Here is an 18,902-nt window from a genome sequence, read left to right as displayed (position 1 = left end):
GGGATGCTGCGACAAAACAACAGAGATAACCAGGCAGCAAAGCTGCTGCTTTCTGCGGGTTGCTAGCTAAGTATCTACCAACTTCTAACAAAAAAGAGGAAAGCAAAACTGAATTTGCTTTCATCTATTTCCTACAACCTTCTCCTGCCCTCAAACATAATGCATATATGCACACTACTTCTTTTTACAACTCAGTAAAAAAAGTAGTTCTTTGAAAGGTCAGTGGAAAATAAAGCCTTAAATAAAGTCGTAAGTTACTACAAATGTGAATTTCTTTCCATCATCTCATCTGAAATGTGAAGATTGGGTTTTTTGTTAACTTGCAGCCAGCGTGGGAAGATGCATTCTGACTGTCCCCTTTCAGCATCAGGAAAGCAGGCAACTCTGGGACTGCCGAAGTATTTGCAGATGCCTGATGCTAACTTCAGAGCATAAAGGACAGAATTTTCCCAGATATGAACATTTTGATGTAGCAGTTATCTAAAAATTTTGTCTTTAGAAAAAAAAAAAAATCACCTTTACATGACTATTTCACAGTTTTGAAAAATACGTTCAGACAGTAAAAGCCGAGTCTTGCATTACAGCCTTATGATTTCATCTCCTGGAACTACTTCATCCACACATTTTTCATCTGAAGGTAAAATCTACCATTTTCTCCCACTAGTTCCTGGTTGTGCAAATCATAAGTAGACAGTCATCTGTGGTTGCAAGGTGCATTTGGTAATTGACTTCACTTTCTCAATCCACTGGCACTGACAATTCTAATATTTCACTTGTAATGAATTCACTTGATTCAACAGGCTGGAGGTACGCTTCATAGCTGTATGTGTTCCAGTGGACGACACTGTAATGCCCAGAGAGCTCATCTTACCAAACAATACTTTCCGATGAGAAGATGCCTTCATCCCCTCGTAAACAGTTTATAGTCAATGCAGAATGTTGTGCCCTTCCTCCTTTAAAGCCCTGCAATGAATACAGCACCGTTTCCAACCTCATCAGCACTGAGCTATACAATTTCCCTTGAACTTGGAGCCACTAAGCTTTGGAGAGGGAGGAAAGCATGGATGCATGTTCTTGGGGTTCATTTCTTCAGGTTTTTACATTTTCACTGCTTTATGTCTCTGTGTTTGTGCTTCTGGGACAGAGGTTGCACATGGCAATAGCCTACAAAAACAAAATGACCACTGTAGTGAAAAGTGTGTAGCATACACTGATATTGTTCTTATTGTTGGATAGAGGTTCAAAGCTCAAGGCAGGGCTTTATTTTTTTCTCTATTGATTGACTGACTTTTGATCAAGGCAACAATTCTTATGTGTTTCTTCTGTGCAGCTCTCTGGGTCACCTGGTAGGAATGTCTGTGTTAGGAGGTGACAGTCATCAATTACCTTTAAAGTGAATCTTTTTTATTTCCTCAAAGGAGCAGGAAATAGCTTCCCTAACTTCTATGATCAAACACTGGAAGGAGAAAGCCCAATAGGAAATTGTAAGGATAACCACGTATTCTTTTGTACATGGGTACGAACCCAACAATCTGGCATGCCAAGTAAGCATGTGCAAATGGAAGAGTTTGACCATGATCATGAGTTCGATGTTTGACAAATATGGCTCAAGAAAAGAGGGAAAAAAGTTATCCTAGACTTATTTGGGATAAAAATCTGATGAAGCTCGTCACCAGGCTGAGATTTCCTACCCTTCCTTGATTAAAGCAAGCCAAGAGCCCAGTGGAATTTAGACTGACGTGCAGCATTTCAATATTTCTCTTCCAGTTCCTGCCAAAACTAAGAATTGCAGAAAGAGATGATAAGAAATAGAGAAACTAGGCAAAACTGTGCTATGCTCTACAACTGCAGTTTCTTGGCAAAGGTCTGTGTGATTTCTTATTTCATCCAAACTAGGTCTCCCATTCTTGCTGCTAAATGGGAAAGCCGCTCCTTTTTCCCTCCTTATCATGTAATGTGATATAAAAGCAAGGGGTTATTCAACAAAACTGAATGGCCACTCACTTGAAGTAAAGACAATACAGTGGTGTAAATTAGCATCTGCCAGCGAAAGCAAAGTTCCCTGGTGTATCAGCGAACACCACGGCCTCTCCTTCCTGTTCAGATGGGACATCACTGCATGTCCTCATGTCTGTGGTTGCTGGGCGAGAACCCTTGGCCATCTGAGAAGATGGGCACAGATAAGTGAGGCTGTGCTTCAGCGCTCCCACTTTCTCAATTTTCTCTTGCGTTCCTCTGGAAAAGGAAAGGAAGCATCTGTTTCCACATTTCTTCACCATGAACTTCAGCGTTTCATTTGGATTAATGCCGTCTTGTATCCTCCCCCTCAGCGCCCTGTGTGGAGGAAAAGGAAGGCTCTTCCCGTTGTTTCTGTCACACTGTGGAGAGAACAACATACTTCTGCGCTGGCTTTGGCACTCAGATGGACTGAAAAGACCCAAAAAGCAAAGCTTATAGAAGAAAAATCTTGCACGGTATGTGAGCTAGATACAAGGGCAGAGCATGGGCTTAGTACAGCCTCAGCAAGAACTGGCTAGTCACTAGCTAGTGACTTTTCTAGTTCCTTAACATGAGTGACAACAGACTGTGAAGACTACACCACAGTCTCCCTGCCCAACTGTCTCTGGTGTGATGATGCTTATGCTGACATATAATAGCTATGGAGGAGATTTTTTGGTGTTTTCTCTTGCCAAGTAGTAACTCGCTAAAAATAGTGCCTGCAGATTAATACATTGCAGTTTGCAGGCCCAAAGAAATCAATTTAGACCATTCATTCCTCTTTCCTCCTCTTTTATGCATTCCCTACATTTTCTCCTGAAATAGAACAGAATACAGAAATCCCATGCCGAAGTATCAAAACAGACTTCTTTAAAACTTCCATGTGTTACAGAAGGATACGAATTTTTTTTCCCCCTAATTCATCTGGCATAAATTTGCCTCTGATTATGAGACTTTAAAGAAAAGTTTTGTTTTTTTTAACAATATTCTCTAAAATTAAACTCAAATTGCATTTTTAGTATATGCATTCTACCTGTAGCAAATTGATAAAAAAGAGAAAATTGATTTTCCATCTGTGTTTGCAGTCACAGAAGTACTTATCATCTATCCCCAAGAGGATGACCAACATAATTTGATGTAATGTAATTCCGAAGTTGCATCAATGTTTTTCCACCCTCATTGGAACTATGGCAATCATGGGAGACATTTCTTAAAAATAACTTGGATACTAAACCAATAGTATCTCACTGCCAATGAAACCTCATCTCATGAAAGGGGGGAAAAAGCTTTTCAGCAAATTTAATATGAAGCAGATTTATGCTTTTACATTTTAATCGCAATACATAAACAAAAACAAAAAGGAAGTATTTTTTTTCCAGGTAGTGGCGATTTTAAAAAGCTCTTCAACCTGTGTTTCTAACATTACAGAGGTTTCAATAAACGAGGAAGAGAGAGACTGCTATGCCTGAGTGCCTCTGTTATGCCAATGTTGTGACATACTATTGTTTTGCTAAGAGATTACAAAAATCAATGTTCTATCAAAACATCCTCATATTTTTAAGCAAAATCCATCCAATTCTTTCATGTCTTGATTCCCTGAGCTCCCCCTTACGAGATACAGGCGCCTCACTGAGGTAGCACGATTGATTTGCATCCAAAGATCTCACCAGCCAGAGTCTGGGTGCCTGTAAAGCAGAGAAGCTCTTTTTTGTTCTTCCTTTGAACCCAATTTATTTCTGACAATGAAAAGGATGAAAGGCAACTACATGCTAGCCAGCCTGACTCAGTCCTAGGACAAAGGAAAGGGTTAACTGAAGCTTTATCAAGAAAGAATAGGACGCTTCAAATGCGATGAGTGCCAGTCCATGTGGTCTGATACAAAACAGACCTTGTTAAACAAGTCTCTTTCCTCAAGATGACAGGTCTGGTTGAGACCAGCATTCATGTTAATGCAGTTTACTTGGGTCTTGCCAAAGCATTTCATGTCATAGCATATGATGGTATGTTTAAAAAGTATGCATTATATGGAATTAAAAGGATGCACTTTGGAAGAACTAAAAACTGGCTCACTGACAGATCGCAAAATGTCAGTCTCAGCGTGGAGAGAGTAATGAGAGGAACTATTTCTAGCAGATTCCCACAAGGATCAGTTCCTGGTCCAACATCGTTTAGTATTTTCATCACGTGTCCAAACAATGATGTAAAATCAATCCCAAGATGGTTGGGGTGGGAGCACTTGCCCTGTGAGAAGAGCCTGAGGGAACTGGGCTTGTTCAGCCTAGAGAGAGAGAGTTTGGACTCTCTCCTTCCAGCCTTCCGGTGCCTATGAGGAGGTTACCATGAGGATGGAGCCAGGCTCTTTACAGAGGTGTATGGCAGGAGAATGAGGTATGATGGTTGTAAATTGAAACAGAAGGTTTTGACTGGATATATATATATCCATATATATATATATATATATATATATAATTCATTATGAGGATAACTAGGCTTTGGATTAGGATGCCCTGAACCAGGTTGAGAAATCTCTGTCCTTGGAAGTTTTCAAGATCAGACAGGACAAAGCCCCAAGCAACCTTTTCTGAATTCTATTTTGACCCTGTTTTGAGCAGAAGTTTGGACTAGATGACCTCTCAAGGTCCTTTCTGTTATAGCATGTTATGACTGTAATTTGGTTGATCCTGCCTGGAGAAAGACTTGGGGATTCAGTTAGATAACTACTTCAACATGTGCTGTAGGACGATGCTACAGGGAAAAGCCAATTCTTGAACCTATTCTGGGAGAAGTAGACATTAGTAGGATACCATGTCCAGACCTAAATGACAGTAGAAACCCTGGAGAGAATTCAAAGAGCATTGCAAAAGTGATATCAAGGCTGAAGCACAAGCCTTTGGCTGTAATGTTCTCCAGAGACACAGAGATGTTATTTGGCCAGTGCCCCTAAGCAGCATTGCATGGAAATGTGCCATTTTTGCAGAGTGGAACGGGAGCAGGCAGACGTAAGTGACCATCGTCCTCTCATGAGCAGCCCACGGGCTCTGGCCCCACTGCCAGATGAAGCTGTCCTGTATCTCCTGAGCTACTGGCTTTGCTGTGTCAGTGGACAGGAGGACAGCCAGGACCTGAGATTTTTTCCTGCATCAACAAAGAACAGCCCTGTCCATGCTAGGCAGCATTTCAGGCAGATATTTGTATCATACCGCATCCCCTTACATGTACATAGCAAAAGGGCACGGTACTATTGGGAAGGAAAGAGTCCTTCAAGCTTTCAGACGAGGGTGGAGCAAGATTCAGTAACTGGAGGCTTTAAGTTAGACAACACGAAATTTGAAATAAAACAGGGAGGGAAAGTTAAAAATTGTCACATCTTACCCGGAGTGTGGCTGGACTCACCCTTGCTGCCAGTCAAAAGCACCGAATATGCTTTACTGCTGTGCAGCTGGCCAGGGTAGGTGCCTGTTGGATTAAGTTAGATTATGACTCAAATGACCGGGATTTGCAGGCATGCTCTCATTGTAAGGTTAATAACTTGTGGTCCTGCTGTTCTCTTGTTTAAAGATCTTTCCATTTCTAACTGGCTTGGGGTGGTTCATAAGAGTGAATGGCAGAAACCTTTCACACAACTCCATATCAGTGCAAGCAAGCCTTTTTGCAACAGCTGAGGGAATATTGTACTTACTTGAATACACAAAAATGTAGTCAGAGGTTACATGAACAGCACATTATCATAGTAGAGCTGGGTGAGCTGGCCCTTGAACTAGACTGCTGGCTATGAAGGTCAAGCAGCCAGTGGACAAACCCATCTGACTCCAGGTAACAACTGTTCTGGTGTGTTTGACTGCACTTGCGCCCTAACTGAGAAAACGTAAGGAGAGTTAGTCAGATTCACATGCATCATATGAATGCCATCATGATAAAACTCAAGGCCTGTGATGCATTTAAATCTCTTGTTTTAGAATATAAATCACTATTTTTTCTATTATGTGAAAATCCTAACCCTAATGTCATTCAGGAAGGGTTTTTTTAAGCCCTACAGTAAGTGATGCAACTATCAACTCATTGCTATTTTGGGTTTTGACACTGGAGGACTGTTCTGTCCAGACCAAAAACCTGCCATGCTATGAGACTTCTGTTATAACAGAAGTCTTCTTTTATAACAGATGATCTGAACAAATGGAATTTATAGCCACATCCTGCTGTTAATTTCATAATTTCTTATATTCTAATTTTCTTATATTCTTATTTTGCAGTTAACACTAACTTTGCATTCTTAAGTGAAATTGTTTTTTTTTTTTCTCGTAAGGAGACAATGTGTTTCTCTTTAGCAGTTTTATACACAAAACATTGCTGAGAAGTCTCTGGGCTGTTTTAAGCAGATAATGTAATAATTCCCTGTTCGCTTTAGAAAAAAACCACACAGATATATATATCAATATGTTGAACAAGTTAGGGCATGAGTGACATAATTTGCGTATTATACTTAGCTCATACCAGAACTGCTTTGTGACAATAAATATCAAATAGCTAATCTGTTAGGCAAATAAAAATGCTTCCTGCCTTTTAGGGGAAAAGAAACAGTTAAAAAAGAAGAAGACAACAATTGCAGTTCCTGCAGTGTACTGTGGCTGACTGCTCTGTTGTGTGTGCATGCATGTTAGGTGCACTGGATGCTCATACATACAAAGAAATAAGCAAGGCAGATCCCAAATCCAGAAGGAATAAGCTATGGGTTTCTGTTTCTTAGGTGTGCCTTAGGTATGTAATTATCCCTGACTGCACACACATGGAACGCAGTTTGCTGGATTAATACCCTCTTAAGTGCATAATCACTTCTCAGCAACTGATTTTTTCACAGCAGGAGATGGACAGAGACAGCCAGGCACAAAGGCATTGCAAAGGGCAACATCTTCGAAGGCAAGGACAGAGCCAAGGGCAGTGTTCTGGAATATGTAAGATAGCCAAGTATGGCAATGACGGCATTGAAAATATGTTGGTAATACACTTCGCAAGAGGTAGCAATATTGCTTGTACCAAACGTAATACTTCCACTCTACTGTTAGCCTCTTTTAAAATTAATTTAAAAAACTCTTTGCACTATTCAAACAACTTCTCCTTTGATAGCAGGGAACAGGGTGCGCCCGACAGTTTTCTCTCTGTCGTGCTGAGCCTGTTGGGCTCCTGCTTCTGTCTGTGAAGCTCTTCTGTGACAATCCCCAGATCTTTGCTCTGCCCTTACCCTTTAGCAGACCGGCCACTGTTCTTCAGATTCCCGTCACACATCTCCCACTGACCATCTGCTATTACTAACTTAACAGAGATATGAGAAGTCACTCGTTGAAAGGTGATTAGGTGGTTACAGTCCAGCACAAGGTCATTGTACTACTTCTGCCTCCAATATTGAGCAATAGCAATAATCATCTGAGTTAGAGTCCTAGCTGTTATGAATTTGTATATTTCTGCTGATTTCCGTAGGGTTGCCTTGGTTTACATGGCATCGAGCTCAAAGCACTTACCCATTAGGTTAACTTGGATTTCAGCCCTTGGTTAAAGGAGGTTTCTGTGTGCCACACTTTGCTGTACTCAGCATTATCGAGGAAGATTCTATTTTATTCCTTGTTATTCTCTTTAGTCATCAGGGACTGGATGCTTTAAAAATAGTTATTGAATGTGGCTGTTTTCTTTGGTAGCGCTGTGAGGAGCCTGTACCAGAGAAGTGGGTTTGTGCTTCCCCTCGGAGCACTGAGGTCTATTGTAAAGCTAGCCTGGGTTCGATTTATGAACCACTTGCAGAGAAAGCTCTCTCCACTTCAGCCTTCTGGTTTAGGTTTTGCTGAGTCTGTTTTATATGTCTGGCTGTTAAAAAAAAAAGCAAAAAAAAAGAAAAGCATAACAAAGGAAAAGTAAGGTTCAAATATAATGGGACCTGAGGTAGTTCGCAGCTTCTTAAACAGTTTTTGTTCTTAAAGCAAACTGCTAACCAGCCCTACACTTCCCTTCCCATCACAGTTCGCTGCTGTAACCTGTTTCCCCAAAACGAGAAGTGGTCTTTGCAGCCTTACTGTTAGGACTGTGGGTGTCAAGACAATCTCCCAGATCAGAGAAGAGCCACAGAATGAAACAGGCTGAAATCACCTGTTACAGCACATTTGTAAACAAGAAAAAGCCAAACAGAGCTGCCTCTTATCACAGCAACATACAGCAGGAGTACCAAACTGCTGTGAAAAAACCCTGAAGTGTGATTCAGGACATACCACTGTGGGGGAATGATATCCTGGCTGTACTTAGGTTTGGAAAAAAATGTTCTGAAAGGTTCTCTTGCTGCCACACACTCTATTTTAGTTCTGGGGCTCATCCTGTAATGTCATCTATATTCTGAGTAGTAAAGGAACCACCTGATGTCCAGCTTCATTTCAAGGAAAGGGAGGGCATAGGTATGATGGGAACTAAAAGACAAGTTTGGATGTACTCAGATTACTGGTAGATCAGAAGAGCAGAGACACCTTGAAAGGTCAGTGTCAGGAACGCAGCACGCTAATGATGCTAATGATATAAACAACACCCAAGATATTAAGGACTTGATTTGGTGAAACACTTAAGTGCATGTTGTACTTCAAGCACCTGAGTAGTTGCATTGATTTCAACCAGGTGACTTGAATGCCTAAACCAGGCTTATGCTTCACGACATAGAAGCGCTAAGCATTGGAGAATGACAGAACTGATTTTCTTGGCATTTATCCACATTCTCTAAATGCAGAGATTAGTGGATCTTCCTTTTATAAAATTGTCTTTTGCTGGTGTTCATTTGCCTGCTCCCAGGCTATTTTGATTTGTGGCACAAGAAAAGCTTGCCCCTCTAATTTCTTCCAAAGGACCCAAAACCTCCTTTTGCTCAAAACTAATCCAACATTTGTATATATCTGCCTCTATCCAGTCTCACCACCAAAAATGAATAGGTCACATTTGTGCCCCTATTCTTTCATATTCAAAAGGAAAATATTGCCTGAGAAAACAATCCTGGTTTTATTTTTTTGGCATAATAGGCTTAATTTATTATTCTGCTTATAATTACTGACAATGTCCCAGAAAAATGCAAAGCTTGCTGTTTTGAGATCTTTCACTGATTGTAACTTATCATGTCATAGGCCCTTTTAGCAGCAGAGACATCATTCTGGCTCAGTAATCCCTTCAGAGAATTCCTTCCAACAAATATAGGAGAGTGCCATCATGATGAGAAAAACCCTTTCCCCTAAAACTGTTTACCATCCAAGAATAAACAGCAATGAAAAGAATGGCTTCCCAAAACTTAAAGGGTCGTCATCCACTTATCAGGAAAATATTACTGCAGGTATTGTACATAAGCAACTTACCCTTTCCAGTGTATTCCAGTCAGCCGAAAGTCAGTTAAAAGGGGGGGGGGGGGGAAAGAAAAGCCGTTATAACGCTGTATCAACAGACAGCTGTCCTAGTGGGCACCGGGGACACAGCATGACTAACATTGCTGAGCTGTTCAGTCACTGCCGAAGGAACGATGATCTCACATTTCATTCCGATTCACACACGCGGGGCGGTGAGACAGAGAGACTGGACCATCCCCCCGGCTGACGCCCCCCTCTCCCGCGACACCAGATCTGGCTAGTTAACATGTCTGGAATGAGTGTGAACCTACCTCCTAGCTGGCAAACCCCAGCAGCATACTTGAATTCCCAGGTTGGAAGATTATCTCATTCAGGCAAAGTTCTCCCAAAGATATATAAGCTAAGCTAGCGTGGTGGCCCCTGCAGAGCTTACCTGAGCCCTTGGGAGCTTCATCCACACAAGAGTACAACCTCAACCACTGGCAGATATGATGATGATGAAAGTCGAAGAGCTGGTAGGTACAATCTTCTTTCATTTATTCATAATTACTTTTCCTTCTAGACTGTGTTGTACCAGTCAGAAAGAGACAACCTTTGTGGATCATTGAGATGATTTAGAGGGTGACCATCAATGCTGTGCTCTAGGTACAAAACTGTATATGTTATAACACATTATGCTAAAATGTTCTCACTTTAACCTTCCCTGCAAAGGGGACTCACCACTGGTACAACTACATAGCTGTACGGGTTTTGCATCACCAGATATTTCACCAGGAGGAACAGACTGACCAAAACTTAGCTGTGTATTTTCTTTTGACTTTGATTTTGACTTTTTTAAAGGCTATTATGTTTATGATCACACAGAGTAATTCCAGTCCAGTAAGGGATTAGGAGGAGATATCAATACAGGGAAACCAAACTTTTTTCTTTCCGCTTTTAAACCAACATTAAGCACTACTAACAGCTCCTGCACTCACTGATTTTCATGGTGTAACAAGCCTTTGAAAAATAACGTCTAAATCAAATCACAAGTGATGAGGCACTCCATTGTAGAGTTCAGACAAAGTACTCTTGATTTGACCAACAGAAAAGGGCAATCCACTACAACACTGGAATATTATACAGAAACTCCTTTTCCTTCCAGATGAATAAGTTAAGATGAAACTGCCATAAAGCCTAACTAGATAATGCTGCCTTAAATTCCTTGGCAAGGCTCTGCCTTTTCTTCTAGCGTTAAACTCTTTTGGCAAGGCCCTGCCAATTTCTCTAGTGTTAAACTCTATGACAAACAAAATTTTACAAGGGTGATTGAATGAAAAGTCAGTCTAGATCACATGAATTTACTGAACCACTCTCAAAACATGCCACAGCCTCCACTAAGTTTAACATGTGATCTCTTTGAACATACTTAATCAAGCATATTTCCCAAAACTATTCAAAACTGGCAACACAAACAATCAAGCATCCTACAGCTTGTGCACAGGAACCACCTTACACTATCTTGCTAAGTGCTATAAATGGGGACTTTGGTATTGACAGCAATGGGTAAGATCAGCCTTGAAATTACTCAGCAACCTGATTTAGTTGCACTGTGTTTCACTGTAAGTGTAAGGTCCCAAGGGGGGTGGCCTCTCCTCTCACTCTGCTTGCTCACAGAGCACTGCTCAGGGTGGCTCTTCCCACCAGAGCCTTTTACAGCCACAGATCTTGATCCAAACCCTCGAGATGCCAACGGGGGGTTGCTCTGTGGAGGTGGAAGAGCTCCCTGCAAGGGAGATTGCTCTGGCCGTTCACGTGCACGGTTAACCCAGGCACCAGCTGAGTGAGGTCTGCACTCTGTCTATCACACACTCCTAGAGCAGGACACTTAAAAAAAAAAAAGACATGCAATTAGCTCCTAGGTATTCCATGTTCCCAGGAGGTGGCTACTTCAGTCATGAAACTGCTGCTTATATTATATCGCATTTGCTTTTGCAGGTGACCGGGAAGAAAACTGATGATAAAGAGACTGGCAGTTTCCTCCCCGAGGACTTCAAAAATGGAGAGTACGAAGCTGCGGTAAGATTAGAGAAGCAGGAGGATCTAAAGACAGTCTCCGGACACTTACTGACCCGAGGAGATCTGGCCTATGAGAAGGAGAAGAAGCTAGAGGCAGAGGTAAGCTCTTAGGGTTTGTGCTCCTTTTTTTGGTGTCCTGTGCATACTTTGTCCAGCAGCCCTAGGAGTCTTGTCTCTTTCTAATTAAGAGATACATGCCTTGTGAGCTGGATAAACGAGCCCTTGGGAGGTCGCTACCAAATAAGTACTTGGTCTGATGCCCATCGAAGGCGGAGGCAGGGATCTGCTGGCTCCCACAGGCGGTGGCTCCAGGCAGGAGCCACAACTGCCCAGTGAGGTCTGCCCCAAGCCCCGCGGGCTCTCTGCCTCCCGGTCCCCTCTGCCAGCTGTCAGTAAGGGGGAACGAACATAGCCACTAAGACACCTTCAGCTGGCACACCTAATGACTGCCACCAAACATAGCTCACCCCAGACAGCTCTCGCAAACTGGCACTGCTTTGCTTTCCACCAAGGAGGTAAGAGTGCATTTCTGAAGCCAGAAGCCCTACTTACCATAAAAATATTCTTTTTATGAAAACACTGCAGTGTACTTACTAGCACATTTGGAAAAAAAAAAAAAGAATGAAAGTGATACTGGTCTACAGAAGAGTACCATTTTGAATTTCTGTAGCATGACAATTCATCCCATATCCCCCCAAACTGATTCTTTTTCCCCAAAATAAAGTATCTGTAACATTTTACATCCTTTGGTGAATTAGCAACCAGCTGGCCTCAGAACTTAAAGCAATATGAGAATGAAGTTTAACTAGCAAGGGGAATAAGGCTTTGGTCTGAAAAAGAAGGGTGAAAAGGTGAGCCTCAAAAATATTAAGTAAAATAAATACAACTACTGACCTTCACCTTCAACTTGCAGATCATTACTTGCTACAGAATTTTTTGAGTTTCTCTGTGCAAAACAACCACATTGTCCTAACAGTTCTTGGAATTTCCAGTTGATGGAAAGCCCACCCAAGCCAACAGAATATTTTCCATTAACTCAATGATCTTAATGAAGAGAACAGTAAAAAAGGAGAGGTGGAACTGACTTGAATAAGAATTCAGCTGAAAGAAATATACTATATGGCAGGGTTTCACCAGTATATTTACCCTTAAAGACACCGTGGGAGAATTTGTCACTTGTCTTCACCCTGAGTTACTCCTTGTTCTGCAGGTCACCCTTCTGAAGTCATGGACCCAAGGACACCTCATGGCATTTGAGATCTTGGCCCTTAATTCGGGCAACACATTTGTCCCTGATGTTAGCAGTGCCCCATACTGACTTCATGCAGTGATGCTTTTTACAAGCAGGCTTGAAGAAGTCTTAAACATTTACTGAACTGCCCTCTCAAGGATACTGGAGACAATCTTTATAGCTTCCCAAAATGTAACACTTCCTGAATGAAATGCTAAAATCAGTATAAACCTTGCAATTCACTTAACTGTATTTTTTTCATCAAAGAGGATTAAGTTAAAATAATCAGGCAGACTACATCCTAAAAGTGGATGCTTGGTGGAAGTCAGTAAAAACTGCAGGGGCTTCCCAGCTCTCATAAGATGACCACAAGATTTCTTAAATTGTTGAGCCAGAAGGGACTGTGGTGCTGCTCCAACTCCTGGCATAACGCAGAAAAATTATGCTATCCCACAACATATGGCTGAAGAGAGAGACAGCATATAGAAAGGGGGCCAACGGTGTATGAAAAACTAAAGATGATGTAGATTTTCTTACACCCTTAGTAACATATTATAATGCTTAATTAGTCCTAGTTGTTAAAAAAAGGCAACTTAGTTCAAAGTTCATCCAGTCTTAACCTAGCTGAACTCAGTTGAAGAACAGCATGCCATGTCCTACCACCCTGAAAGGGAGATGGGTTTACACCGCCGCTCAACTTGCTGCCTTCCCTGCTCTGTTTCAGCTCAAGAAGAAAAAATTACAGGAGAGGTCAAAACTTGAAAACTTGGAGGATCTTGAAAAAATTATTCAGCTGAAGAAGAAGAAAAAATGTAAGAAAGTGAAAGCCCCCGTTTTAAAGGAACCTGAACCAGAAGTTATTGTAAGTCCTACTATGAAGCGTTTTCTTCTGTGAAAGGACCGATGGGGTTTTGCAGCACTGTAGAGCTGCCACATGCATTTACCTTCTGCGTATTTCTCTCCACCAGACAGGACCAGTGGATATACCTACATTCTTTAGGGCTGCGTTGGAGAACAAGCTGCCAGTAATCGAAAAATACTTGTCAGACAAAGGGGATCCAGACGTCTGTGATGAGGTACAATATTTCTTCTTACTTCAAAGCCTACTATAGAAGAGAGATTATTAGAGAGCAAAAATAACTTTTACCACTAGGTTTTGTAGCTTCCACACTTTTGAGGCAAAGAAAAGGGGGCGGGGGAGCGTAAGAAAGTAAACATCAGGAGTCTGACGTACTACATTTTCCAGTGATAGAGGGGCCACTGGGACCCTTCAAAGTAACATTATCGCTAAAGAATCTTCATATTTAAAAGAAAGATGTCAGGGACTGGGAGACCCTGCTGCCTGTAACAGGTAGTCTTCCAGTGCTACAGATGCACAGACAAGGATTTTTTTCTGCAGAACTACAAAAGAGTGATGCTGCCTGTTCTCAAACTCCATAGAGCACAGGCTGCCTTTGCAAAATGCAGCATAGTATGTTGGATGGAGGAACTCAACAGGCACCATTTTAAGTTTCAATGTCATACTGCAGATATTCCGCCTGCCCTTTAAAATGCTGGGTAGGCAGCTCTCTGCTATTAGGATGCCATTAAAATTTTGCAGATTTCAGGTCTCAAAAGTATTAGCTCTGGAAAATGAATCAGCATAAAGTATATGTGTTTGCCATCATCCCAGGTAGGCAGGGAGAAAAGATTTAAAGAGATCTCTTTGTGCTACATTTAATATCTGACTTTGCAATGTTTTAATTGACAGTACAAGCGCACAGCACTGCACAGGGCATGCTCTGAAGGACATCTAGAGGTGGTGAAAAAGTTAGTGGAAGCCGGAGCCCAGCTTGAACTGCAAGATATGGTATGCACATTCACTTACATTTCTTTCAAAAAATTGTTCATTGTTTCCTAACTCTGCCAAAACGATGCACATAACAGCGAAGAACATCAAAAGGCCTCTGTTAGTTAAAATGTCTTGTAAGTTTATCCTTAAAATACACTGGTGAAGAGGTTTCAAGAGGGGGTGTCTGCCTCGCTTTCCCAAAATGGTTGCTGGAAAACACAGGAAGCGGAGGAGCGTATCGGCCAGTAGATTGCCACAAACAGCAAAGCCTAAAGAAGGATAAGAAAGCTGAGGTCAGGCTACCACTTCAGACTGCTAGCAGGTGGTGGAGATACCACTGTCCCACGCCTTTATCGAGGGCTCAGCGCAATATACACATTCTCCGTCAGGATTTCAACACTGAGCTCAGGAGAGACCTCTGCTCTTCTGGAATGCTGGCCATGGGGGTAGCTGAATATGAACAGCTTCTGCAGCTGTTTTCTTCCTTCTCCGCTCCCAGCATTTTGTCCCTTTACTACACAGTTGGAACCAGCCAGCCTCATCCCCCCTTGCTTAACCCTGCAGTGGTTGTGGGTAGCATAAGAAACATGAGGAATGACGAGCAGAGCAAGATCTGCAAGGGAAATTCCACCCCTTGCAACAGAGCTTAGTGGAGAGAAATCAAATACTGGGAGCCTCTGAGAGTCTGAAAAAGAGAACTATTCTTTCCCTTGATCATCATTTTCTATGTGTTTTGGAATCCAAAAGGCATCAAATAAAAATAAAAAATATAAAATAGCACATATTGGCCATAAAAATCACACCCAGCTCTCCAAAGATGACTTCTAAGTTCTCAGAATGGACAAAATATACCCCTTCTCACAGCCAAGATTCTCTGTCTTTAAGAGCAATATGCAGTGACTGTGAAGAGCGAGAAACTGGCAGTACTAAAGGAATTAGGGCAAAATAAGAAAAGCTGTTACTAGAAACAATTCAATGAACACAATAAAGTGCATCAGGTTAAATTGCATGAAAATGATTTTGCATTCATTTAGAAATTTGATCAGAATTGTTAAATTTGTTCTTTTTTATAAGGGTGAATTAAATTACCTTTTATTTGTTTTTCCTTGTGTAGCTTGAATCTACAGCCCTGCACTGGGCATGCCGGGGGGGGAACCTGGATGTCCTGAAATTCTTACTGGACAAAGGAATAAACAGAAATGCCAGAGACAAGGTAGGTCCTCTGGGGACTCAGTAGTTTCTTAAATTGGAGATGAAAAGCTGACCCTTACTCGAAATTGCTGATTTTTGGTGGCCGTTCCTGAAGCGGTCTGCCTTTCTGATTTTTCTCTTTACACGTTCTGCGCCACTGAGCGCTCTCTCTCGCCTCCCGTTTCGCAGCTGCTCAGCACCCCTTTGCACGTGGCTGTGCGAACGGGTCAGTACGACTGTGGGGAGCACCTCATCGCCTGCGAAGCAGATCTCAATGCCAGAGACAGAGTAAGTGCTCACAGCTTCTCACCTGGCAGTTAGAAGGCAGCACTGAGCTGTCGCGTGTCTTCACGGTTCGGCTCGCCTGTAAGAATTAGCGGCAGGGCCGTTCGGTGCGGAGCGCGGTGCTGGAGGACTGGGCTGACCACGCTCCGGGTCTCTCGCCTCTAGGAAGGAGACACACCGATGCATGACGCCGTGAGGCTGAACCGCTACAAAATGATTAGACTTCTGATTCTTTATGGAGCAGATCTAACCATAAAGAACTGCGTAAGTAATGGCAAAATATACTGGAAATCAAAATGCTTTGGAACGAGTTTCCCTTCAGAGCCGTGTCGTAGCTTTCAAGGCCAGGAGAGACCATTGCAAAGCGGCTCCCTGAGACCACTTTGAACTAAATTAAGGCAGAGATGATGTATGGAGAAAGCATAACCTGGGGGAGGGCAGCGAGAAGAAGGAAAATGGTACTTGTTCTAACACCAGGACTCAGCAGCTGTAATTTAAAACAACATCACATCTTGCTAATTTAATTGCATATATGAGATATTAAAAAGATGTAAACGCAGGTGCTTGCTCCTTGAGAAACTCCTGGGCTTCAACCACTGCTGAGACAACAAAGATCTTCACTTGTCACAGAAAACTCCCTTCTGCTATGCCAGCAAGCCCGCAGCTGATGGCAAGCCCAAGCTCTACCTCTGGATGCCTGGTTAACCATTAGTCTGATGGCTGGGCAATAAATCACCCTGGATCAGCAGAGCTTCATTTAAGAAGCCCAACACCTGACACTTTGCTCACAGCCATTTCACCCGCAGCAGTTGTGCTGCCAGAGCTCTGCAACCACTTGTAAAAATATAGCACATCACAGTCCCCGTCCCCCCAAATCCAATCAAAACATCCATGGGACAGACGGTGACTTTTACTAATGCCAATCAGTGTTTTCTGTGAATAAAAACTGAAGCGGGCAAGGAAGAAAGCAGTCACCACAACACTTCACCCTCTCCCTACTCACTGCCCAGACCCTCTAACGCAAGGCCGCTCCTGGCATTAGCTGTACAGGTATTCAGGACGTGTATATGAAACAATGGAAGATACAGCCCAAAAGACCAAGGACCTGCTCTGTCAGGCTTTATCCGCACACAAAAGCTGCTCCTGTTAATTTAGATGTGTTTCATAACCTGTCTTATCTGAATTCTCAATTAGACAAGCGGTTTATTGAGGTTTCATCTAAATGTATTTCTAAGCAGTTTAGATTGGATCAAAAGAAACACGAGCTCTGCTAGTCATGGTATTTGCTAATAATATGGCTTAGACCCACTGAAACACAGGGAAATTTCATCATCAGTCTGAACAGGACAAGGACTAGATCTGCAGAGCAGGACCCTGAACTCAGAGACAGGAGTAAGTCTGACTGGGAGCACGTGCAATGGTCTCACATCAGACAGATGCACTGTATAAATATTTAGGAAAGAATAAAGGACTCCGTGTTCACTGGCTGAAATCAAATCTTGCTTCCTCTGCTCTTTCAAACAGGAAGGGAAAACCCCTATGGATCTTGTGCTTCAGTGGCAGAATGGCACCAAAGAGATATTCAACAACCTGAAAGACAATTCCTACAAAAGCATCCACCCGAACAAGTTTTGAAGAGAGAAGACTGCTTTTTGCTTTTAAATGCTTCTTACCAACCTGGAGGAAAATGGTCCTGAACATAGTATTTTTACTGAAGTTATTTATGGTACTGGACTATTTGAGATGAAAAACGGCAAAACAAAGATGCACAGAAATTATTTTAAAAGGCAAGTTGAGTGTTAAAATTCCACTGGATTAAAAACAGCTTTATTTATTCCTATTTATTATTTATTTATTAAAAAAATAGTCATTTTTAATGATCCTATTATTGTTGCTTTTTTACAGTTTTAACTAATATAATCTTTGTCAGCAGAATGAATCCTTTTGTCTTAGATGGCAGTACTTCCAACTACATTAGCAGCTTCCCTCCAGCCTTCCAATAGCTCTAAATAGCTAATACCTGTAACTGTTGCCTTGTCTCTGCTGAATTCTCACTATTAGAATAATGTGTTAAACAAGTGGCAATATGTGGACGAGATCAGATAGCAATGGAAGAAGGTCTACTAAGATGCCAAGTGGATTTAAAGGAGCGGTTGAGTAATGGGGTTTGCAGATGGTTTGCCAATCTTGATTGGTAAAGAGCTCAAGGACAGAGGTCCTTACATTAAGTTTGGACTGTTGGATTCAAATGCAATGTTATGAAGGTGAGAGGAGATGGTATCAGGATGTGGGTCTCTTAAAGCTGGACTATCATGAAGTCTGATAACTGAAGAATGCAAAAACAGATGATGTATATTTGTAAATTTGTACTGCTTTTTCTGTACATTTTGTACTGATCTATTTCAGATTAAATAAACAGAGTGGTTCTTTGTATTTGTTGGAGTGTATTATGCAGTGGTGAGCGTGCACAGAGAAGCTCTGTCTCTAAGGTTCACATCTTGGCCTCTGTAAGATGCACAACACCTTTAGAAAATTTCTCAGCTGCCTAGAGCTACCAGCCCTTGAGCTACTTCCCTGACGCTGTTAGATAAATGCCTCTTCTTACTTTTTTATTAAATAGAAACACAGGTACAAAAGCAGAAAGCCAGTACTTGAGTAGCTAGTAAAATTGAAAGTTAGAGTTTTATTACTGAGTTTGATTTAAAATCTTAGTTTCTCAGCAAATTAGTACTTACATTGTGGAGCACACAAAGAGACCTTCAACTGCCCCAGCCAAGGAAGAAGTGGAGTCCTGTAAGCAAAGGAAGGCACCTCATCCTTTGCTTTAGCTGAAGCAGAACTACCCCAACAGCGTCACCAATGGAGGCATCAATCTCCCATTTCACTGGGACATTACACACTGCATTCAGTAATAATCCTAATGCCCCAGGCTGTAGCTTCCCAAAGAAGGATG

General features: G+C 41.9%; 1 protein-coding gene across 1 annotated transcript; it reads left to right on the top strand.

Annotated features, from left to right (window-relative positions):
• Positions 1 to 9,841: 9,841 nt before the first annotated feature.
• On the top strand, positions 9,842 to 17,584 carry ANKRD1 (ankyrin repeat domain 1). Its single transcript, XM_067299525.1, has 9 exons — positions 9,842 to 9,868; positions 11,331 to 11,510; positions 13,367 to 13,504; positions 13,611 to 13,718; positions 14,393 to 14,491; positions 15,588 to 15,686; positions 15,854 to 15,952; positions 16,115 to 16,213; positions 17,474 to 17,584. Exons 1-9 carry the CDS (start codon positions 9,842 to 9,844, stop codon positions 17,582 to 17,584), a joined length of 960 nt encoding a protein of 319 aa, XP_067155626.1.
• The last annotated feature ends 1,318 nt before the right edge of the window (positions 17,585 to 18,902 follow it).

This window comes from Apteryx mantelli, chromosome 7 (genome assembly GCF_036417845.1).
Source record: "Apteryx mantelli isolate bAptMan1 chromosome 7, bAptMan1.hap1, whole genome shotgun sequence".
NCBI lineage: Eukaryota > Metazoa > Chordata > Aves > Apterygiformes > Apterygidae > Apteryx > Apteryx mantelli.
Note: the sequence above shows the minus strand (reverse complement) of the source record. Positions and strands in the feature narration are given on the sequence as shown.